General features: G+C 52.8%; 1 protein-coding gene across 2 annotated transcripts in view; it reads right to left on the bottom strand.

The window, feature by feature from the left end:
• Positions 1 to 792: 792 nt before the first annotated feature.
• Positions 793 to 24,421, bottom strand: part of H6PD (hexose-6-phosphate dehydrogenase/glucose 1-dehydrogenase) — a 36,320-nt gene continuing 12,691 nt past the window's right edge. For both annotated transcript variants that reach the window (XM_030805483.1, XM_030805482.1), the window contains 2 exons: positions 9,881 to 10,150; positions 793 to 8,681 (listed from right to left, as the gene is read on the bottom strand). In XM_030805483.1, the coding sequence (XP_030661343.1) occupies positions 7,321 to 8,681; positions 9,881 to 10,150 (1,631 nt within the window). In that variant the 3' untranslated portion in view covers positions 793 to 7,320. The remainder of the gene's footprint in view (positions 8,682 to 9,880; positions 10,151 to 24,421) is intronic.

Here is a 24,421-nt window from a genome sequence, read left to right as displayed (position 1 = left end):
CAGCCATCACCACAGAGAAGCAGGGAGGGGATGCCCTGGGCTACCCCCCGGGAAGCAGCAGATCCCCCGCGCACCTCCTGAGGGACAGGCAGGGACGGTCACTGCAGTTCTGGTTTCTGGCCTTCATGACATCTTCCCTTGCAGGCTTCTGGGCATGTCTCACCGTCTCTGTCCCCTCTGCCGTGGGGTCCCTGCCCAAAGCTCACCTATTTCGAATAGGTGCGCTGCTCCTTTTGCCACCTTGTGATGTCACCAAGCCTGCCTGCGTGGGTCCTGCATGCTGTTGGTGACAACCTGCAAATCTCTAACTCCTGTACCGCAAGTGGTCCTGAAATCCTATTTGACTTCCCCAAAACACTTACATTCCTGGGAGTGTGACACAGCTTGGAGGTAGGACTCAGGCAGGGGACAGGAGAAAAGACAAATGAAGGCATCAGGCTCTGGTGTCCTCAAACATCCTCCCCTCCTGATATCTCCCACTCAGGGGTGAGCTCCTTCCCCTCTAGTGGGCTGCCGGGAAGGTTGGGGGACTCTTCCCAGACTGCTTAGGAGTCTATGAAATGTGATCATCCTGCCCACCGCTGTCTCTCCCATGAGGCCCACAGACCCTCTTGCAAATGGAATGCACTGGCTTGCTCAGACACACTTACACTTGCAACGGGCACACGGCTGTCCTCGGTTCAGGGCCCTCACTCACCGCAGCCCTCCCCTCCTCCAAGAACACACACAGCATGATGCTGGGGCCTACAAACCCCCACACCTCATGCCCCAAATAAAGAATTAAAGCCCAGATTTTGGCAAATCAATTTTATTGTTTAAAAAAATAAATGTTACATTTGACATAGAAAAAGACATCTTAAAAATGTTTTTAAAAGGTTTAAAAAGGCATTTGTTCTGGCCAGGCATGGTGGCTCCCGCCTGTAATCCCAGCACTTTGGGAGGCTGAGGCGGACGGATCACCTGAGGTCAGGAGTTCGAGACCAGCCTGGCCAACACGGTGAAACTCTGTCTCTACTAAAAATACAAAAATTTGCTGGGCATGGTGGTGTAATCCCAGCTACTCAGGAGGCTGAGGTAGGAGAATCACTTGAACCCGGGAGGCAAAGGTTGCAGTGAGTCGAGATCACGCCACTGCACTCCAGCACTCCAGCCTGGGCGTCAGAGCGAGACTCTGTCTCAAAAAAAAAAAAAAAAAAAAGCATTTGTTCTGAATGTGCTTCATCATCCCAGGCAGGCATCTGTAAGTTTCCATTGTTTCCATAAAAACCAGTGGGGTTCCCCTCTCTGAAAAAAAGCATGAACATTCTTGCTGCTTGGCAGTGGGTGGCTCTCATGCCCACGCGTCTCCACCCAAGGGAACAGTCTCTCTGCTCCTCACCTGGCAGAAGCCCAGACCCTGAGTCCCTAGTGCGGGGCAGAGTGCAGAAACATGATCCAGATGCAGCAGGCGCCGCCCGTCTAGTTCTCCTGCAACAGCCTCTTAGCACTGCTCCAATCTGACCTGCCCGGCTGGAATCACAGTTCCCACTCCGGCACAGGTAAAGATGAGCTCCCAGGAGCCAGCAGGGGCTCTGCCCCTGGGATCTGCTGCCAGCCGGCTCTTCCTGGTGGACAAAACTAAGAGGGTCAGGCTGTACCCAGCACATCTCAGAAAGATGGAGGCAAGCTGGGTTCCTGATGATTTCCAGCTAATACAGGTCCTTCCTCCTGCACGCAGGCACCCCGTAACGCTTTGTAACAGATGCCTCTAGACTTCTGTGGGGGTAAAGTGAAGGACCCAAAGTGACACAGGTAGTGTCTGTTCACACTTCCACTTTCAAAGCTAACTACTAGCTGTTCAAATATACTCCATACAGCTTTCAGCAAATCAAAGTGTTTACCTCTCCCACACCAAGGGAAGAAAAGATGCAGACTGCCTTTAAAGCACCTGACAGCAAGGCGAGGGTTTTAAAGATCAGCCTTGAGAATCAAAACAGCAGCAGAAGTGTCGTTACTCCAGTGCTCTCCCTTCCCATGCGTGGGTCACACAGAGAGAGGCACATCCCCAGTGCTTTGCAAACAGAAGCTCTCCCAAAAGTTGGCTAGAGGGAATGCTTCGACAAAGACATCATCTTCCCCCTGGCTTGCTGGACTCTCGGAAATGCTTCTGAAAGCCCTTGCCATCCTGTCTTGTGCTGATGACAGCATGAGCCCGGTTGCACCTTGCTCAGCAACAAGCTGCGAGATCCTCAGCTTCTCACTCATACCCCACCTCGAGCTGCTGATGGCGGCCGGGAGAACCGTGTGTGGCTGTTCCTGGATGACATCTGCTGTCACTAGTCTTCCCAGAACATCCGCTGCCCAGGGTTCCTGCTGCCTTCCCCGGTGGACAGATTTTCCAGGGAAGACTGAGGAAATCGGAGGGGGAGCTCTGCTCTACAGCGGAAGTCACAGAAGGTGGGCTTTTTGTTTTATAGGGAGACTTCCCAGTGCGCTGCAAAAGGAAAACCAAGAACAGGGAGTGCCCAACTCACCCCTCTGCATGAGCAAATGGACACTGGACTGTGCCGACTGACACCGGGACTCACACTTGCTGGTCAGTGGACAAGAGATAAAGGCAGGCAGGATTATCACAGGAATAAATCTGCACTTCCAACGGGGCAGCTCCCATGACTGAGTTACAATGCTTGGAGCCCCCGAGGGCAGAGTGGCACCAGGTGGGAGGTTGATACTGCATCACCGCTTCAGATGCCCTCGCAGGCTCTGATTCGCTGCCAGGTGCTGGTGAGGCTGGAAGAACTTTCTTCCTTCCTATGTACAATGCAAACAGCGCTGCTTCAAGTGCTACCCACACGGGTGCAGCCTCACGGGAGAGTTGCGGAGGGAGGGAATGCATTCAGTTCAGCCAGTGGACGGCCAGGAGTAAGCAGCCCCTAGTGGGTCACATGGCCTATGACGTCTGGAGGCCGCAGATCTTCAGCCTCTGGAGTCTCATTTGCAGGGTGGATGGGTGCTAGGGTGTCGTCCGGTCACTGTGGCCACCTCACCCTTGTCACCACGGGCCTTTCCTGCGCCGTGCTCACTCTGACTCTGAGATGCTGCCAGGCAGTTTTGTTTTTTTTTTTTTAAACCAGTGGAGTAAGTTCAAGGGAGCCCCATGTGCTTAAGATAAAAATGTAGCTGGTAAAGTGGATGCAGAGGCTGCTTCTGTGAGGCTGCATATATCTTACAGGACAAAAAGTTTTGTACTTGAAAACCAAATTCTGGGAAACAGCCCTGCAGGTTTTTGGGAAGCTTCTCCCTCCATGTCGTGAGTTCCACCTGGGCCCTCTGGGAGAACAGGGACAGGAGAAACGCAAGCAAAGCAGACAGGCCCGGAGTTGGAGCCTGAGCCCTGCATATTTTGGAATGGAACCCCTCGAGGGAATAGTCTGGAATAGTAGGCCAAACAGTAGGAAGCTTTGATTACTCTGCTAATTTGGGGGCCCAAGAGTAGGGCTAAAGCATTGTTTGCAGAGAAACAAACAGGGAAATTCAGTAAGAAGGGCCTATTTTAACTTGCAGTTAGCAGAAGAATTTGTCCCCAGATTTTGATCTAGCTTAAAGTCCCTTGATTCCTTCCCCTCTACAAATGGCAATCATGCTTGCCCTAGAGATGCTGACTGACAAGGTCTCCCAAAGGAGGGGCCCTTCTGCCATTTATGGGCCCCTAAGTGCACACGTGGGCTTCCATGCGGACGCAATCATTGGTCCCCACCAGGGAACCTGGACTGTGGGAACTGCCGCCACCATAGGACCCGAGGGCTTCCAGGCCAGGAAGAGGCAAGCAGCCTGCCTGGGAACACAGTGCTGGAACCTGGGACCCTACAGACTTGGGTTCTGAGCGGGGCTGCTCCCTGGGCTGTTGTCATCACTCTTTCTTCCCTTTTTTTTTTTTTTTTTTTTTTGGTCTTTTCTGAGACAGGGTCTCACTCTGTTTTCCAGGCTAGAGTGCAATACAATAGTGCAATCACACCTTACTGCAGCCTCAGCCTCCTGGGCTCAGGTGATCCTCCCACCTCAGCCTCCTGAGTAGCTGGGACCACAGGTGGGCACCACCATGCCTGGTTTTACAACTTTTTGTAGAGATGGGGTCTCACTATGTTGCCCAGGCTGGTTTCAACCTTCTGGGCTCAAGTGATCCTCTCACCTCAGCCTCCCATAGTGCTGGGATTACAGGCATAAGCCACCGCACCTAGCCTAATTTGGTGAATTTTAAGAAGCATTTTTAAAAAACGAGAACTAAAAAATAGAGGATATCCGAGGTCCTAAGGGTAAGAATTTATGAAACTTGCTTGGAACACAGTTGTAAACAAATGGACTGACTTATGATGGAAGGCACGTTTCTTGCTACAGATCATGGTCTGAAGTCTGAAAGCCACCAGCCTAGAGGGTTCTGAGAACTTCTCCTTCCTAACACAGGTGAAGGGAAAGGGGTGGGCAGGCACGGAGGCATACGGACATGTCCACGTTTGGACTTTTCCAACGTGATTTGCAGAAGGCACTTGATTCTGGAAAGCAGACCTTTGGCATTTCGACCCTCACCCACACTCCCACACCCACTCTGCACAGATCCGTGGTGCATCCGAGGCAGGGCTGAGTTAGAACAGGACATCCTAGGCTCGGCGGCAGTGACTATTATTCAGAAATGGCGACATCAAGGGCCGGCCTGCCCTTCATCCTGCAGGGGTACTTGGGCACGCGGAGGCCCCTCTCTCTGGTGTTGCAACTGGAAAGGAGTCGGTTCCTGAAGAACAGATGGGAGAGTGCTGGGGCCAGGTACCCTGGGAGAGAGGAGGGAAATGAAAAAATATCCGGCACAGGAGCTGCGGGGATAGGGGCATCAGGAGGCGGCAGTGCGGTGCAAGGGCTCCCCCACGCGGCCAGCTGTGGAACTTCCACCACGACTCCCTGCCCTCTCCTGAGCCCGCCCATTACGCTCAGATGCTGGGCGCCAGGAGGGTGGCTTCCCGGCTCTGGGCACTGTGGTTCTGTCCTAACGAGGGGCGCTCTCTGGGTATAAAAACAGATGTTCTGGCTGGGTGTGGTGGCTCACGCCTGTAATCCCAGCACTTTGGGAGGCTGAGGTGGGTAGACTGCCTGAGCTCAGGAGTTCGAGACCAGCCTGGGCAACATGGTGAAACCCTGTCTCTACTAAAATACAAAAATTAGACAGGCATGGTGGCCGGCGCCTGTAGTCGCAGCTACTTGGGAGGCTGAGGCACAAGAATTGTCTGAACCCGGGAGCCGGAGGTTGTAGTGAGCCAAGATCTCGCCACTGCGCTCCAGCATGGGCGACAGAGAGAGACTCTGCCTCAAAAAAAAAAAAAAAAAAAAAAAAAAAAGACATGCTCTGTCCGGCCTGGGTTGTTGGTGGCCAGAGTAAGTAGTCTGAACAAGAGCCCCAGCTTGGGAACCATGTCTCAGACTGGCATTGAAAATGAAAGCCAGGATTCCTTTAAAAACATAGCCTTGAAGTGTAAACAGTCCAGAGAGAAACTGACTTCACCATGCTCCCTCACCCAAGAAAGCCCTCTCTGAAAATGCGCTAGAAAGTTTGTACCTGCCTGATCCAGAGAGCAGGTGTAAGGTGCAGGAGAAGCCAGACAGAAGAATCGACCTTAACCAAGAGTTCCATCTCCCAGCCTTAAGTTGTGGGATGTTGAACAAACAAAACTACACATGTCCTGGGAATTTTGCTTTGTGGTGTTTTTAAAAAGAATGTCAGAGCCCTCCTTGGGGGTTTCAGAAAAGCAGGTATTGCTGGCCCACGGCTTCTCAAGATCACAGTCCCCAATCTATGCTCACCAAGAAGATACCCGCTTACTTCCCCAGTCTCAGGCAGAGAGTTAGTGGTGAAGTGAGAGGCGGCAGGAGAGACCGGCAGACAGGAAGCCACGGGGTCACCAAGGGGCAGGAAGAGAAGGCCTGGCTGCGGCCCTGTCACCCGCCAAGTGAGTCCCTGAAAAGGCTGTGGGCAGCCCCCCCGCCAGTGAGGCCTGGCTCCTGTCTGGTGGGAGCAGAACCGCCTGGATGGCCCAGTGTCACCTGATGCTCCATCTCTCTCTCCCCACTAATGAGCTGTCACCTCAGTGGGTGATTTAACTGGATCTTTCCTGGTAAAACAAGAGGGGCTACTGAGAGTGGAAACACCCACCCGGGAGTCCCCTGAGATGGAAATGACCCTCTTAAAGTGGGGCTCTCTGGAATGGCCTGATTATCTGCACCCAGTGTGCTTCATGGAGGAAGGCTAGCAGGACAGAGGAGCAGCAGAGGGCAGGGGTCCTCCCTGAGGAAGCTGGGGGAATGAGACCCCACCTCCCCACACAGAGCAAGTCATCAAATGAGAAACGGAGCTCTAAACAGCACTGAGATTTCTAGGGCTGGGTGCAGTAGCTCACACCTGTAATCCCAGCACTCTGGGAGGCTGAGATGGGAGGATCGCTTGAGCCCAGGAGTTTGAGACCAGCCTGGGCAACATAGCAAGAGCTCATCTCTGCAAATATTTTTTTTAAATAAAAAAGAAGAAAAGATTTCTGGAACCCTTTCCACAGTCTAGTCTTTGCTGCTGTATTCCTGTTATCAGCCCTCATTCTCTATAAATGGAGTCTGAGGAACAGCAAAGACACAGGGAGGAGCCTGGAATTCCTACTGCACAGCCAGGATGGAGGAGAGACGGATGGCAAGCGGGAGCAGGTGGAGGCAGTGAAGAGGAGGGCCACAGGCTAGATGTGCAGAGGTTCTAGAAGATGGGGCAGCTGGGGAGGGAGGGGCTTGACCCCCTCAGGGTCTCAAGACAGTCCCCAGTGCCCCTGCTTTGCAGGGGGCAATGTACTCCCCTGGGCGCCTCTGCACCCTTCTGTCCACCAATCATGCTCTGAATGTTCCCCGGGAGGCAGTTCAAGGATCACCTCCCCCAGGAAACCTTCCTTGATTAACCTCAGCCCACCACGTCTCCTCTTGTGAACGCCGGAGTTTGGGCGCCATCCTGTGTTGTGCTGGTTGATGTGAATGTGTAACTGCTGGAGGGCTTTTCTTAAGGCTTCTCTCCTGGCCTGGATTTGAAGCTTCTCAGGAGCAGACTCTATTTCTTCCTTGTTTCTGCATCTATCCACCACTACACAGAGCTGCCTGTCAAAGGCATCGGGACAAGGCCTTGTCCTGCCCTCTCTGGGGCCTGACCGTGGGACAGAAGGTTCTGGAGAGCCAGGGCACGCTGGGCAGGTGGTGGGGCCGAGAAGGGAGGGAAGACATGGGTGAAGGAAAGCATAGGAGTGGAGCGGGCAAGGGGCACAGGCGCCCTCATCCCAGGAAGGCGTCGTAGTCCATGTACCACACCAGCTGGCCGGAGTGTGGCAGGACACCCGAGATGGGCCACTTCTTGGGCTCATGGCCCACCCGGCTCACCAGCGTGGTGATCTCACGCTTCATCCTGCCCATGACCAGGACTGCCACCTTCTTGGCGCGGTTGATGAGAGGCAGGCTAAGGCTCATGCGGCGGTGTGGCTGGGAGGGGCTCGTGGTCAGCACGACCAGCTGCTCGCCGTCCAGGCCGATGGGCGACTGTGGGAAGAGGGAGGCTGTGTGCCCGTCGGCACCCATGCCCAGCAGCACCAGGTCGAAGCTACTGTTGGCCACCAGGGCTGAGATCTCCCTGGCGTAGATCTGGGCGCCCTGGTCCTCCTCGGCGCAGAGCCGCTGCTGCAGGTGCACAGGCATGGGGTGGATGTTGTAGTAGGGGATCCGGACGTGCTGCAGCAGGTGGGCCTGCAGGCCCTGGAAGTTGGACTCCGGGTCCGAGAGTGGGACACAGCGCTCGTCAACCAGCCACAGGTGCGTGTGGGCCCAGGGGAAGCCATAGTGTGCCGTGGCCAGCTGCTGGAACAGGGCCACGGGGCTCGAGCCCCCCGACAGCGCCAGGTGGAACTGGCCAAAGCGCCGCACGGCTCGCACAGCAGTGGCCTCGATGTCGTTGGCCAGCTTTGAGATCAGCTCCTCGGACCAGGCGGAGACCAACGGGCTCTCTCGGTACTTGGCCCTGAGGACCTGGAAGTCACTGGGCATTGGGGCCGGCCCTGGCCCTGGCACCAGCTGCTCCGGCTGCTGCTGGGAAAAGAACAACCGGCCGCTACTGAACTCAAAGTCCAACAGACGGCCATTCTCAGCTCCTCCAGGGTAGAGGCGTGGGGCCTTATGGGCCAGGCTCTCCAGCAGAGGGGTCCAGAAGTCCCAGGAGGCCAGCAAGTTCTCTGTGGTGATGAAGGAATCCTTCCGGCCATGGAAGATATGGGATAAGAGGATGGAGTGGGCGTCCCGCTCCTGCACAGGGCTGTAGGCGTAGTAATCGGACAGAGGGCTGCCGAAAAGGTGGAGCCCAGGTGGGCCCTCCATTTCCTTCCAGCTGGAGGGCAGGGAGGGCCTGAACAGGTTCCTGCTGACCAGCACGGCGGGGCTGCCCAGGTCGCCGTGGCCGATGTGGAAGATGAGCTGCCGGGGCAGGCACTGGCTTTGCGCCGCGGCCCAGTGCTTTTCGCTCTGCACACAGCAGGCCTGGTTCTTGAACAAGATCCGAGCGTAGCCCACTCTCTCATCCAAGGCTTTGCCAGACATCAGGATGAAGGGCACGCCCTCCCAGCGAAGGTTGTCGATGTGCACTAGGACGGCTGGGGCGAGGGAACAGCAGAGAGTGACTCTCTGGCACAGACCAGGACTCTCCAGCCAGCCCTCTCCTCTCCTTGCTGGCCCCTGTGGGCGTCCTCCTGCCTCAGGGAAGCCCCTCACCTTGCCATGCTCACCCCTCGCCCTGCCATGCTCACCCCTCGCCTGGCATCTCTTCCATGACCTTCTCTTCCCAGTCCATGTTTGAAAACCAGCCTCTGGGGCTATCTCTGCGGCTTTGACACCTGCCTTCCTTGAGGCCCGTCTTAGAGTTATGGTCCCCAGCAAAGGAGAACTGGGCTGAGAGCATCCAACCTGGAGACTCTAAAGGATGCCCCACAGTGGGGGCAAGTGGGGTGGGGGACCCTGACTCTTAGGTGTGTGAGGGGTCAGGGGGTCCTACAGAGAAACGTGCTCCCCTCCTGTTTGTGAAGCATTCAGGATACACCCGACGCAGGGTCAGAGGTGTGGGGTGGGTAGACAGTCACCAAGCAGAGGTCCGTGGGTGGGGTGTTGGCGAGGAGGGGCAAGGCCTGGTGGCAAGAGCCAGGGGCTGACAGTATTCCATGCCCAAGTTCCAAGCCTGGTTCATTTTGACGACTTCACCGAGCCTTACGTTTCCTCACCTATAAAACGGGGCTAATGGCCTCTGCCTCGTGGTTGGCGCATGAGGCTTGTATGAGAGGCATCTATAAAGCACCTGGCATACGGCACATGCTCAGCAGGCAGCTGTGGCTCTTACTGCCTGGCTGCTACCTGGTGAGGAGCCAGCCTCTCCCAGAAAGCCCTGGGCCTCTGGAACTGCCCAGAGGACAGCCCTGGCATGGCACTTGGCCGTGGAAGTGTCTCCAGCTGTGGCCAGGCAAAAGGCTTGTGGCCTCACTGGGGAGGCCCTATGAGGCAGGAACCAGGTCTGTCTGAGCCTCGCACAACAAACCCTTGGGAAGCATCTGGGACTGAACTGGGGCTGACACGAGGCCATGGCCATCGGGATGTCCTTCGCCCTGAGGGCACCACCAGCTGGCCTGCCGCTTTAGGCTAGTAGGAGGCCAGGGAGACAGGGGAATGCCATCCTTGCCTCCGAGCACCCTGGGGGAAATCCCACCTCAAGTCCCCTCCACCCCACCCAAGGGCGTCTGCATTTGGAAAGCTGCTCCTGGCGAAGTGGGCAGCCCAGTGCCCCATGCCCGGCCCCAGGGCCCACCTGCGAAGGTCGGTGTCAGGCTGTGGAAGCTGTCTGGCTTCTGCAGCTCTCTGCGCACCTGCTCGCTGTAAGACTGGTACTGGCCCACGATGGCACTGCCCCTCTGCAGGCCCCGCAGCGCCTGGAAGACCTGAAGCTTGTGCCGCAGCACAGCCTCCGCATTGCTGACATTGTGGGGCAGCTCCATGGCCACGAGGGTGAGGACCTCTGTCAGATGGTTCTGGAGGATGTCGCGAATGACACCGTACTCCTCGTAGAAGCTGGTGCGGCCTGGTGGAGGGAGGTGGAGAAGTGGGGAGGATGCAAAGAGAGGCCACAGCATCAGATCTCCCCCAGGTGCACCAAAACCCCAGCCCGCACATTCATCCTGCATCCTCTTCCCCCAGTCCACAGGGCCTATAAAAATGGTGCACACCAAAGCCAACCTCACCACGAGAAGGGAGGGAGGAAGTCTTGAAGCCACCTCTGTCAATGAGAACTACTGTAAGAGAAGGTGTCAAATCCGTGAGCCTCTATGGAAATCCACATCAAGAAAGCTCTATTCCCAGCAAAGGCCAGATTGCCTCTGCAGATACTGGCCAGCCCCCTGCCCCGCCCTGCCTGGCCACTGCCAGCAGAAGGCTCGGCACTGTGGGGGCTATGGCACCATGGCGGGGGCTGGGGCCCCAGAGTATGACTGCCACTTACTAGCATGTGATCTTGGGTAAGTTACCTGACTTTTGTTCCTGCATCTTGCCCTTGGATGAGACTAACAAGTGCCGCCTCAGTACCGGGCGCACACCTGTGCCAGGCAATGTGCAGGGGAGTGGGAGGGAGGGAAAGTGGGAAGAAGAGAAAAGGAAGTAAACAAAATTACAGAGCAATTGTGACAGAGAGTAATGAAAAGGCCCCTCCGAGACCTGAAGAGCCAGCCTCTCAAAAAGCCAAGGAGAAAGCATCTCAGCTGCAGGGACCCTCAGGTGCCAAAGCCCCGAGGCAGGAAGGAACTTGGTGTGCTGGGGGCCAGATGGAAGTAAGCAAAGAGCGGGGAAAATGGTGAGGCTGGAGAGGAGATCCGGGTCTTGCAGGACAAGGCGAAGAGGCTGGACTTTTTTCTAAGATCAGTTGTAGGGGGGACACTGGAGGGTTTGAGGCAGGAGAAGACGAGACCTGACCTATATTGGGGATCGACCCCTGGTCTTGGGGGGAGAATGCGTGCAGATGCAAGGCAGGCAAGGAAGAGGCTGCAGAGCTGCCCAGCAAAGATTACTGGGCCTGGACTAATGGGCAGTACAGGAGCTGGAGGAGAGGGAGAGGCACCCCAGAGTCAGGATTGACTGGACCTGCTGACAGATGGGGTGGGTGTGAGCAAAATGGAGGCCCCAAAGATGAGCCCTGGAAGTGGGGCCTGAGCAGAGGGACAGGCAGTGGAGGCGCTCACAGACATGGGGAGGCGGAAGCAGAGGGGTTTGGTGGAGGGTTTAGGTGTGTTTAGGCTGAAGACCCCCAGGTGCAGATGTCCAGTTGTCAGGTGTACGGGGTAACTGTGACGATAAAAGGGAAGAACACCTGGAGAACATGGAGCAGCACGCCCAGCATAACAACAGCAACATAACAACACCAGCCTAACAACATAACACTAGCATAAGAGCAGTGCAGCAACACCAGCGTAACAACGTAACAACATAACAACACCAATGTAACAACAGCAACATAACAACACCAGCCTAACAACATAACACCAGCATAACAGCAGTGCAACAACACCAGCGTAACAACATAACAACACTGACGTAACAACAGCAATGTAACACCACCAGCGTAACAACATAACAACACCAGCATAATAGCTGTGTAACAACACCAGCATAACAACGGTAACATAACACCAGCATAACAACAACAAAACAGCAGCAGAGTAACAACAGCAACGTAACAACACCATTGTAACAACAACATAACAACACTGGTGTAAGAACAGCAACATAACACTGGTGTAACAACAACATAACTGGTGTAACAATGTAACACCAGCATAACAACAACAAAACAACACCGACATAACAACATAACACCACCATAGCAACAGCAACATAACAACACTGGTGTAACAACAATGTAACACCGGTGTAACAGCAGCAACATTACACTGGTATAACAACAACATAACACTGGTGTAAAACAGCAACATAACAACGCTGGTGTAACAATAACATAACAAAGCTGGTATAACAACAACAACATAACACTGGTGTTAACAGCAGTGTAACAACACCAGCATAACAACAACATAACACCAGCTTAACAACAGCAATATAACACCAGCTAACAGCAATGTAACAACACTGGCGTTAACAACGTAACAACACCGGCAACAACATAACAACACTGGCATAACAACAGCAACGTAACACCACCAGCATAACAACATAACAGTAACGTAACACCAGTGTAACAACATAACAGCAGAGTAACAACAGCAACGTAACAACACCAGCATAACAACAACATAACAACACTGGTGTAACAACAGCAACATAACAACACTGGTGTAACGACATAACACCAGTGTAACAACGTTAACATCAGTGTAACAACAACAACAAAACAATGCCAGCAAAACACCACCACCATAGCAACAGCAACATAACAACACTGGTGTAACAACAACATAACACTGGTGCAACAATGTAACACCAGCGTAACAACAACAAAACAACACCGACATAACACCATCACCATAACAGCAGCAACATAACAACACCGGCGTAACAACATACCACCACCAGCATAACAGCAGTGCAACATCACCAGCGTAACAATATAACAACACTGATGTAACAACAGCAACATAACAACACTGGTGTAACAACAACATAATGCCAGTGTAACAACGTAACACCAGCATAACAACAACAAAACAATGCTGGCATAACAACAGCATAACACCACCATAACAACAGCAACATAATAACCCTGGTATAACAACAATGTAACACTGATGTAACAACAGCAACATAACACCAGTGTAACAACAACATAACAACACTGGTGTAACAGCAACATAACAACACCAGCGTAACAACATAAAAACACCAGCATAACAGCAGTGCAACAACATCAGCATAACAACATAACAACACTGACGTAACAACAGCAACGTAACACCACCACCAGCATAACAGCAGTGTTATGCTGGTGTAACAACAGCAACATAACAACACTGGCATAACAACAACATAACACTGGTGTTAAAAACACCACCACCAATGTAACAACAACATAACAACACCACTGTAACAGCAACACAACACCAGCATAACAATGGTATACAACACAGGTGTAACAACAACATAACAACACTGGTGTAACAATAGTGTGACAACACCAGCGTAACAACAGCAACATAACACCGGCATAACAGCAATGTAACACTGGCATAACCACAGCAACATTAACACTGGCATAACAACGTAACAACACTGGCATGACGACATAACACCAGTGTAACAACATAACACTGACGTAACAATAGCAACATAACACTGGTGTAACAACAATGTAACAACCCTGGCATAACAATACCGGTATAACAACATAACAACACGGGCATAAAGTAACAACAGCAACGTAACAACACTGATGTAACAACACCAACATAACACCACCGGCATAACAACAGCAACATAACAACACTGGCATAACAACACTGGTGTAACAACAGCAACATAAAAACAGTGGCATAACACCAACGTAACTGACACCAGCGTAACAACACCAACGCTGACAGCAGCCCCGGCCCGCGCTGGGCCCGCACCACTCCTCCCCATACTCACAAAGACCCTGCACGCAGGCACCGTGATCACTCCTGCTCCGCGAGTGAGGAAGGAGGCAGGTGACCAGGCTGGGGCGGGGGGGCAGAAGCAGACACTGCCTAACCACGAGCTCCACTCCACTCCCTCCTCTGAGGCTCAACCCCAGTGAGCACTGATTATCGGTGACTCCAATATACAGGACAGTCCCAGAGCTCAGGGTTCCAACGCATACCACCTTGCAGGAGAGTTCCAATGCCCAAGTCTCCTCACAAGCTCACCTACAGAGAGAGCCTGGCCTCATGACACGAGGAGCCATCGTTTCTCAAAGGCTTCTGCATGCAGGACCCCTAACCTGGGATTCGTTTGTTCGCCCAGCAAACTCCCACTCATTGTTAAGGGCTCAGCTTCTAGGAGCTTTGGCCTACCCCTTCTGAGGGGCCCTGGCTTCTCCTAGCCCAGCTGACTGTAATTCAGGCCTGTTTCTCTTTCTTCCCCGCTACAAGGGAGGGGAAGAAAGGCCTGTTTCTCTTCCCCACTACGAGGGAGGCTCCATCTGAGCAGTATCTGCCCTCTGCTGCATCCCTAGCCCCTAACACGGCACTACGTTCAGACGGTGGACAGCAGAGAAAATGAAGATCCACACATTGTCACAGATAAACCTCCAAAACGTAATGTGGTGAGAAAGCAACATGATTATGTTGATAAAATAAAAATTAATTTGAAAATAGGATATAGGCCAGGCGGACTGGCTCATGCTGGTAATCCCAGCACTTTGGGAGGCCCAGGCAGGAGGATCACTTGAGCCCAGAGTCCAGGAGTTCAAGACCATCTTGGGCAACAAAGTGAGACTCTGTTTCTACAAGAAATTAAAAAAAAAAAAAATTAGCCAAGTGTGGTCTCAACTATTTGGGAGGCTGGGGTGTGAGGATTGCTTGAGCCCAGGAGGTCAAGGCTGCAGTGAGCTGTGATCGTGCCACTGCACCCCATCTGGACAACACAGCATGAGACCCTGTCTCAAAAAAAAAAGAAAAGAAAAGAAAAAGAAAACAGGATATAAAGTGACCAAAATAAACAGAACTTCAATAAATGAAAAATATAATTGGAAACTAGAAATTCAGTAGCTGGGCCTTACAGATGAAAAACAGCTGTAAAGAGTCAGCTAGCAGAAGACAGAGCTGAAGCGATTCTCCCAAATGCTGGACACAGAGACAAAAAGATCCATGCTCGGACACATACAGGATGACTCCTGTTCAAAATTAAACAACAGGTTGTTTAGGGAACCAGGCGTGCATGGAAACAGAAGGAGAAGCGAGGGAATAATCTATCCATAACTCGTTAGTGTAAGATGAGGAAATAGGTCAGAACGTGGGGAGGGACACGCATGAGAATAAAATTCTTTTTTAAAAACGGGTGGTAGGTGTATTGCCGTTTGTTATACCATAGTTCTGTATCTCTTCCATGCATTCTGCAAACTTTAAATTTACCTAGTATCTAGTTAACATTTAACTCCAACAGACAAAAAGCAGCGGATTCTAAGTTCAGGCCTGCGGAGCCCAGCATGCTCCCTCCCAGCAGCCACTCTGGGTCCACGGCGCCAGTCCTGAGCACCTGCCCTGACCAGGTTGGTCGTGTGCACTCTCAGGCCAACTAGACAGCAAGCATGTCCAGGTCACGGCTGGGGGAACAACCTGCCCTGAATCCAGCCCAATGTGCCATTCCCGACAGCAGCACCAGAGTTGGGGGGCAAGAAATGAAGCCGGCAGCCACTCGTAGGAAGGCACCCTGTCCCCGGCCATAGCAACCAGGAGCTGGAGGGCGCAGCTCTGTCCAGGGATACTAAACCTTGAAATGAGCAGGAAGTCCAGCCCAACTGTGCCAACCAAAATGCCAAGAGTGGTCCCCACTGGGAAAACAATGGCTGAGTTCCCCCAGCTCTGTAGTGTTGTGGCCTTCAACGTTCTTGTGCTATTGTTGAGAAGGCATCCAGAAAAAGAGAAACTGATGACAGCAATGTTTGTGGATCAGTTCATTTATCCTCAGAGTAACAACATATAAGGAGGCCCTTGTATTTCCCCTATTTTAAAATATAAGGAACCTGAAGTTCAGAGAGGTTGGATAACTTACCCAAGGTCACACACAGCTGGTAAAGAGGTAAAAAACAGCTTCAAACCCAGGCAGTTGGCCCCAGAGCCTGCAATTCTTAACACCAAAACATTTCCCTTTTAATTACCTACTACTCAACCCTACAACAGAACGGTGTGAAGTTGAGTGGCATGGGCACCACTGGCCTTTAGAAACAGAGCACAATGAAGAAGCCGGCTGAGCTTCTGGAAGGAGGGGTCTAGGGCAAAGCTCAGAGATTCCAATGCCTACTGGGGCCAGCAAAAGCGAAAAGGATGGAGTAAGGCTGGTGTCCCTCAGAGGTACAGTTAAGTACCTCAGCTGCATTCAGGTGGTGCCTCACAGGAGTGTGGGCCCAGGGTGACCAAATCTTCCAATTCTCCTTTTCGGGAGAATGTAAAAAGACAATTCTTCCCTTCCCCTGCAATAATAGAACAGGAAAATTAGGAATATCTTGTATTTGAAAGGGACCTAAGGCCTGGCACAGTGGCTTATGCTTGTAATCCCAGCACTTTGGGAGGCTGAGGTGGGCAGATCTCCTGAGTCCAGGAATTCAAGACCAGCCTAGGCAACATGGCAAAACCCCATCTCTACAAAAAATACAAAAATTAGCCGGGCATGGTGGCATACACCTGTGGTCCCAGCTACTTGGGAGGCTGAGGTGGGAGGATCACTTCAGCCTAGAAGGTCGAGGCTACAGTGAGCTATGATTGCACCACTGCACTCCAGCCAGGGCAACAGATCAAGACCCTGTCTCCAAAAATAAAAACTAAATAAATAAATAAGACTTCTTGGCCTCAAACAGTTAAACAGAGTCATGATCCTCCAGCAACCCCACTCCTGGGTTTATACTCAAGAGAAATAAAAATGCAGGTCCACACAAAAGCTTGCACATGAATGCTCATTGCAGCATTATTCATAATAGCCAAAAAGTAAAGACAACCCAAATGTCCACCAACTGGTGACTGGATAAATTATAGTTTATCTATACAATAAGATATTATGCAGCAGTAAAAAGAAATGAAGTGCTGGTACATGCTAGAACACGGGTGAACTCTGAACACAGGATGCTAAGTGATAGAAACCACACACTGTATGATCCTATATGTATGAAATGTCCAGAATAGGCAACCCCACAGAGAGAATGCATTTCCGTGGTTGCTAGGAATTAGAGGATGCCAACTAAGGGGTACAGTGCTTCCTTTGCCGTGATGAACATGTCCTAAAATTGATTGTGGTACTGACACACAACTCTGTGAAGACACTAAAGCTCACTGGCCTGTCCACCTTGACTGGGTAAAGTGTAGTAGGATTTGTGAGTTACAGCTCAATAAAACCTTTTTAAAAAGGAAGCAGAACCACGAAAGAGGTACTTCAGGAAGATGAAGCTGTCTGCGACCTCCAAGATGAACAGGATGGGACTGGTGGTAGTGAAATCAATGACGCAGCCTTTGCTGCAATCGAAGGAAGTAACAAAGGTAGGAGGGAACGAAGTCACACTGAACTGCAAAGAAGTTATTACAGTAGATGAATACAAACTACTTGGTGACTGGCTGGATCCTTGAATGGTGGTACAGAGCTGTGATCTGGAGTGTGGTCTCTGGAGCCAGGCTGCTCCAGTTTATCTTATTTTATCTTATCTTATTTTGTTATATTTTATCGGAGATGGAGTCTCCCTCTGTTACCCAGGCTGGAGTGCAGTGGCGCGATCTTGGCTCACTGCAACCTTCGCCTCCCGGGTTCAAGCAATTCTCCTGTCTCAGCCTCCCGAGTAGCTGGGATTACAGGCACACACTACCATGCCTGGATAATTTTTGTATTTTTAGTGGAGATGGGGTTTTACCATTTGGCCAGGCTGGTCTTGAACTCCTGACCTCAAGTGATCCACCCATCTTGGCCTCCCAAAGTGCTGAGATTACAGTTATGAGCCACCGTGCCCAGCCTGCCCTGGTTTAAATACCGGCTCTGCCATCTTTCAGCCCTGTGATCTCCAGCAACTGCGAACAAGCAACATGCGAACAAGCAACAATCCCCGCACCTCCCTTGCAGGGCTTCTGTGGGCCTGAAGGAGTTAATATCCACACAGGGCTTGGAACAGTGGCTAGCACCCAGGAAACACTGATAAAGACTGGTTGGAATTTTTCTTATGACAGATGCTGTAAAAGAAGGGCTACCAGCCTGGTCACTCAGAGAGCACTGTTCCCATTAGAAATAAACAGGTTAGAAAACGCAGTTGGTATTTCATGAGAAAAATGCAGTGATGGTTTTCATTCTAAATCTGCTGAATCTGAAGGGATGGTGCAACACCCCGTGAAACGATCTAAAAGGCGGCTGGAGGTATAAACTAGGGCCTGGGGAGACAATGCACACTGGAGATAAACTGGATTTCATCAAACCTGAAATGCCGTCAGTGGCGGAAGCATCGCTGTTTTATAACCCCTAAGAAAGAAAAGGGTTTCCTGTTCCACTATGTCACCCCATTAAGGATAAACCCAACTTCAGAGACGTCCAAATATGAAAAATATGTGTCTTCCAATCAATGAATTACAGTGGATTTATATGTCAACAGCATAGTTAAAGCTTTAAAAACAGATGAATTTTTGATGAAGGGAACACAACAGTCCCTAAAAGCCCTGTTATCTGCTTACTATTCATTAATGTAGCAAATCCCTAAGCGGCCCCTTTCCTATTTTTATCCTCTCTCAATTCTCAAAAAGAATGCATTCCACGGGTTTACTACCTGCTGGGTAAAAGAGAGCTTCCTTTATTCCTTAATTTCAAGCTTCAGGGGGTGCGCCTGTGTTTAACACGGCCTGTAGATTTATGGACTTTGCCTGGTTGGCTCCGTCTTTTCAGAGTTTAATGCAGTGACCGGGACCGTGGCCTGGCACCTCCCGGGGAAGAGGCCATGCAGCTGAGTGCAAGGACAGGAGGTGAGGGGCTGGCCCTCCTGCTGATGTTGATCTTTTCTAGTTACTGCCCGTTATTGTGGACTGATTTCTCCTAAAAATGATCTATATTGGCTCCTAGTATCTTTTCCTGGGTTGAAAGTTGAGGGTTGAAACCCATCAGCATATGAAAAGGATAGAGAAAAGCATAACCAGGGTGGACACTGGGAGGAAAGACCCCCTGTAAACTTGGCTCCCGCCTGTGCACATCCAGAGCTCATCCAAGGTCAGAGGATGACAAAGCAGGGGGGCCATGGCTGCGCCTGCCGGCTGTGCTGCTCAATCTCATAAGAGAGAGTAACAGCTAGAAAGCACTTCTCCCCTTTGGCCCCGTCGTTCCACTGCCGAAGTATATACTTAAAGGGAATACGTTTTTTAAAATGCTCATAAATGTTCTCGAATTAGACAGTAGTTGCATAACTTTGTAAATATACTAAAAACCACTTAATTTTATATTTTAAAAGTGTAAATTTTGTGGTATGTGCATTGTATCTCGATTTTTAAAAAAGCTCACAAAGTACTATCTAAGATAGAAGCCAGGGGAGGTGGGGCGCTCCTGTAGTCTCAGCTATTTGGGAGGTTAAAGCAAGAGAGGATCACTTGAGACCAGGTGTTCAAGACCAGCCTGGGCAACATAACAAGACTCCATCTCTAAGATAATAATAAAATAACAAAAAACTAGAAACAACCAAAAAGCTTAATAAAAGAGTTTATAACACATATTCTGTGGTATGAACAGAACTGAACAGAAATATAAATATTAAAAGGTATATATTGTGCAGACTGCTAATACATAGAGATTTAAATACGTATACAACTGTGTGTGTATATGTGAGAGAGAAATATGACATAAAGAATGGACATGAAAGTATGACAGATCAATTATAGGATTTATATAATAATCCAATATAAGTCATGTGGAACTCAGACACACTGCAAGAACACTGCCGCTGCCTCTCCTGACAAACTTGGAAGAAGAACAACACTTCCATTTGTAATGTATTTCCGTGTGCATTATCTGATTTAATCCTCAAAACTACCCGAGAGAGAGAGGTACCGGGGCTATCGGCATTGTATAGAGGTGTGCTGAAGGTCATAGCCTTCAGAACCGGGACCAGAAACCCCCTCCTCGTTGCTTCCACATTGTGGGAAATCCAGGTTTTCTCAACAAAAATAGATTAAAACAAAAAAAACAGACAACTAAGAGCCAGCTGCAATCCCGATCAACACCTTCTGGGATTACTAAAAATAAAAAGAGGTGAGGGCCAAGGAGAGCACAGTGTGCTGGCTGGTGCTCTCTCTGGACAGGAGATCCGGCAGCTGCCCTGGGCTCACCTTGCAGACAGCTCTGCAGATGGGGCAGGAAGGGGAACCGACCCTGCCAAGCGAGCTCCTGGCCCCTTCTGGCACACCAGGCTGGAAGGCGGGACAGCTGGTGTGTGCCTGGAAGGACCCTGGATGCCCTGGTCCCTCGGTGAGAGGCACTGAACGGTCACTCCAGCCCTCAGAGGTGGGCAAGCATCAGGCTCCTTTCCCCATGTCAGGACAGGGACCCTCCCAGCAGTGACATCCTCAGGAAGTCTCCCTCCTTCTAACAACAACAACAACAACAGGCCTTCTACACAGAGGGGAAACTAGGGCAGCAGGGAGACTGGCCCGGAGTGCATTCCAGCAGGGAGACCAACTGCTGATGGCCTGGCCAGCTTGGGAGGCTGTGGAGCTCAGTGGTTAGAGGCTCGGGCTCTGAGGTGCCAGAGACCTCAGTTCCAATTCCAGCACTCCCGACAGAAAAGGCAGCCAGACCCAGACAGCTGAACACAGCCCATTAATCACATGGGCCCGCCTATCTGCAGAGCCCTCCCGATGCCATGATGAGGGCCAGCCAGGGTCATCTCTGGGATGAAGGAGGCTCAGTGACTCTCCTTTTATGGCCCATGCTGCTTCGAGACCCCAGCCAGGGTACCCAGGGTGGCTGTGACTCTCAGGGGCTCACAGACTGGGATACACAGGAGGAGCACCCCAGGTCAGGCTGAGAGGGAGCTGGGTACCAAATCGCGTCTTCCTTTCCTTCTCCCTACCCCCTCCGGCCTGTGCAGCAGCCTTGACTCTGCAGCAAACTCCTCTGGGCCAGAGGCTGCAGCAGGAAAAGAAAAACAAAACAAAACACTCACCCAGCATGGAGGATGGAGGGAGCCGGGGAAGCCGGCTTCCACCCACTTAGATGTGTGTGATGCGGGTGGGGGAAGACATCCAAACGACCTTGCAGCTCAGAAGTCCCTTTCCCAGGGCCTGCAGCAGCTCTGGACCAGGAACACTCCATTTCTCAGGCCTGGCTTGCAGCCCCCTCCCTTCCCAGCACTCAGGGTGCTGGCTTGGGTTATGCAGGTGCCACTCCTGCCTAGGAGTCAGCTAGGGTTGCACCACTGAGTGGGTGGAGGGCAGCTGGGATCCACCGGAACCCTTGGCAGGGCAGAGCACAGGGTAGGGAGTGGGGGAGAATGGCCTGTGGTGTGTGTGGGGTGGGGAGTGGGGGAGAATGGCCTGTGGTGCGTGTGGGGTGGGGAGTGGGGGAGAATGGCCTGTGGTGTGTGTGGGGTAGGGAGTGGGGGAGAATGGCCTGTGGTGTGTGTGGGGTGGAGTGGGGGAGAATGGCCTGTGGTGGTGTGGGGTGGGGAGTGGGGGAGAATGGCCTGTGGTGCGTGTGGGGTGGGGAGTGGGGGAGAATGGCCTGTGGTGCGTGTGGGGTGGGGAGTGGGGGAGAATGGCCTGCCGTGCACTTTGCCCCTCTGCTTAGCAGTCAGACCTCGGGGCTCTGAATCCTGCCTTGAAGACGTTCTGCCCACGCTGAGCCCCACTGCGGCGGCACTCGCCTGCCAAGTCCACCAAACTCCAATAGGAGGCAGCATTTACTCCTGCCTGTTTCCCGCCCTCACCCAGGGCAGCACTGGCAGCCTAGGCCTTGCTGTGCTGGGCACAGGGCTCCTGGCCGTGCTGGGGTGCACTACAGGTCAGCGGTGCCTGTCCCCTCTCTCCAGTCTGAACCAGAGGTGGGAGGCCCCTGAAGGACTGGCTCCAAAGCAGGACCCAGAGAGGACAGCACAGAGCAGTGCTTGGGCCAGCAGGGCTGTACCAGGCCACCTTCTTGGGATGCAGAAAGAATGTGTCCTCTGGCACGCAGGCACACAAAATTGAGAGAGACAGCAAGCAAGCTCATTCTGTTGCCAAAGCACCCTGTGTCCAAGGCCCACTTGCTGGGGGGCTGGGCTCAGCAGCAGGCAGTCCCTCCCTGCTACGAGCTATCAAGGATCTGTTTGTAAATGGCAGGTAAACAAGCCAACCAGTGAGGCCCAAACCCCAGGACAGTTGCAGTCCTGCTGGCCACCTCTGACAAGGAGCGTGGACTGAACTAGCCCCACTCTGGCCTCACCGCGACAGGCTGCAAGCCTCCACGACTAGTGGATCTCCCACTGCCTGTCCTGCGCTGAGGCTCCCTTTGCCCCTGGGCTGAAGGTGCAGGGCCCAGCTGTACTAAAGGCCGTAGACTCTGGAGCTTAGGAGCGGTGGACCCTCCCCCAGAGCCCCACGTAGCAGGCAAGACTGGGCCTCCTTTAGTCCCCGCAGCTGTGACAACAGGGCTCCAGGTGCCTCTCCCTCCTGGACCTTGAGGACAGCCAGCCCAGGCTGTTGTGTTGCTGTTCAAACGCAACATCCTCAGACTGTCCCGGCAAACAGACCTGCCCAGAACTCCACCTGTCTTTCTTTCATATCTTCCATGTTTCTTTCTTCAAAATCCAAAAGTACCTTTGCTAGGACAATCAGGCCTGCAATCTGCCTGGTCCCTGGCTCCACGGGACCTACAAACAACCCACAAATGACACGACATACCAAGAAGGAAACAGGGTGGCAGGGCTGGAAGAACTAAGAGGCAACAGCACCAACAGGTAACTCCAGGCATCATGGCTCTTCCCCAGCCCAGGGCAGGGATAGGAAGGAGTTGCCAGAAAGGGGAGAGGAGTCCTGGTCTCCCAGCCTCGCTGGGGATGGGGCCAAGTCCAGGTAGAGAAGTGCAGGCGCCGGCCCGCTGGCTTCAGCAGGGGCAGGACCCCCTCCCATTCTGCTCCAGGCTCTCTGCACCAGGTGCAGCTCACTTCTCTGAAGATGAGGCAGGCATAGGCCCAGCACACATGCCTGCTGGGATATCAGGCACAGACAGGCACGGGGGGAAGCCCATGGCCGGCGCCCTGGCTGAGGACTGGGAGGGAAACTTGGAAGGGCTGGAGGGCGATTCCCTGAGACCCACGAAGGCTCATTGCAGGGTGCAGGGCCTCTTTTCTGCTGTGGGTTCTGGAGTAGAGAAACCCAGTGCCTTCTCGAGCCCAGCAATGTCCTTCAAGGCCTGGCTGGGGAAGTCCCGCCTGGCCTCCTGCCCACCCCCCACATCGTCCCCCCACCACGCTGCCTGCCTGCAACACCCATCACCCATTTTGTTTTCTTTTTCAGAGACGGAGGCTCACTATGCCACCCAGGCTGGTGTCCAACTACTGAGCTCAAATGATCCTCCCATCTCTGCCCCCGAGTAGCTGGGACTACAAGTGTGCCACTGCGCCCAGCTCCATTTTGGAGTTTGTCCCACCAGCCAGTGTGATGAGATCATCACCCCCCACAGCACCCGTGAATCTGGGCAGTATTAGGGAGCCATATCTGAGAGGCTGAGTTTTGTACCTCATTGTGGCACCTCGGCCCCACAGAGAGCTTCTGGCACTAAATACACAGTCAGAGAGGAACAGAGAAACAGCTGAAGAGAGAAACCAAGGGGCGGGGGAAAGAGAAAGAGAAAATGGCCCAGAGAAAGAGCAAGGTAGAGAGAAAAAGAGGAGAAACCTCCTGGCCCATCCCTGGGTCCAGGGCTCTGGGCCCTGCCCTGTGGCGGGCACGCACTGCGGGGGCTGGGGGGGGGGCAGTGGCCTCGGGTGCTCCCGCTGCAGCTGCAGAAAGCGGCCACGGGGATGAGCTGGCCACTGACGCAGCGCTGGCAGCACAGGGCGGCGGCGTCAGGCCTGAGTGCTGGGGCCAGACTGTTGCCCCCAGCATCAGGCTCCACCACCTTCTACTGTGGGGCTGTGGGCTCGCCACCATCTTCATCTGTAAGGAGGCCAATAACAGCGCCCACCTCACCTGGCGGCTGGGGACCAGGGACACAGTCAACTTCAGCTCTTATCATTACTGGGCAAGAGCCAGTGCTTTACATCTTCACGGTCAATGCTCCAAAACTTTGCTACCATCACAGAATGCCAGGTCCCAAAGGGACCTTAGCTGTCCTCATCGACAGGACATGCTCATCTCACAGCTGCAGGGAGTGACATGCTGAGGCCACCCAGCTGAAGGCAGCGGTGGGCGTGACGAAGGGCCTCCTGCCTCCCGGGAGTATACTCAGTGTGTCTGAGGTGTGTGGCGGTGCGGGAGAGGCGGTATCCTCCTGCAGCCTACAGGCTGGCAGGAGAGACACGGTGGACAAGGACGAGGCAAGGGGAACACTGTGCAGGGCAGGGGAGGGAGGTGTGTGGCGCCATGAGGGTGAGGGGAGTGGGCCTGCAGGGCTCAGAACGGCTTCCTGGAGGGCCATGGAGCTGAGAACTAACAGGCGAGAGAGGGGTCAGGAGGTGAGGGGGACGCGAGGG

This window comes from Nomascus leucogenys, chromosome 24 (genome assembly GCF_006542625.1).
Source record: "Nomascus leucogenys isolate Asia chromosome 24, Asia_NLE_v1, whole genome shotgun sequence".
NCBI lineage: Eukaryota > Metazoa > Chordata > Mammalia > Primates > Hylobatidae > Nomascus > Nomascus leucogenys.
The sequence above is the reverse complement of the archived record's forward strand: the minus strand, read 5'-3'. Positions and strand labels throughout refer to the sequence as shown.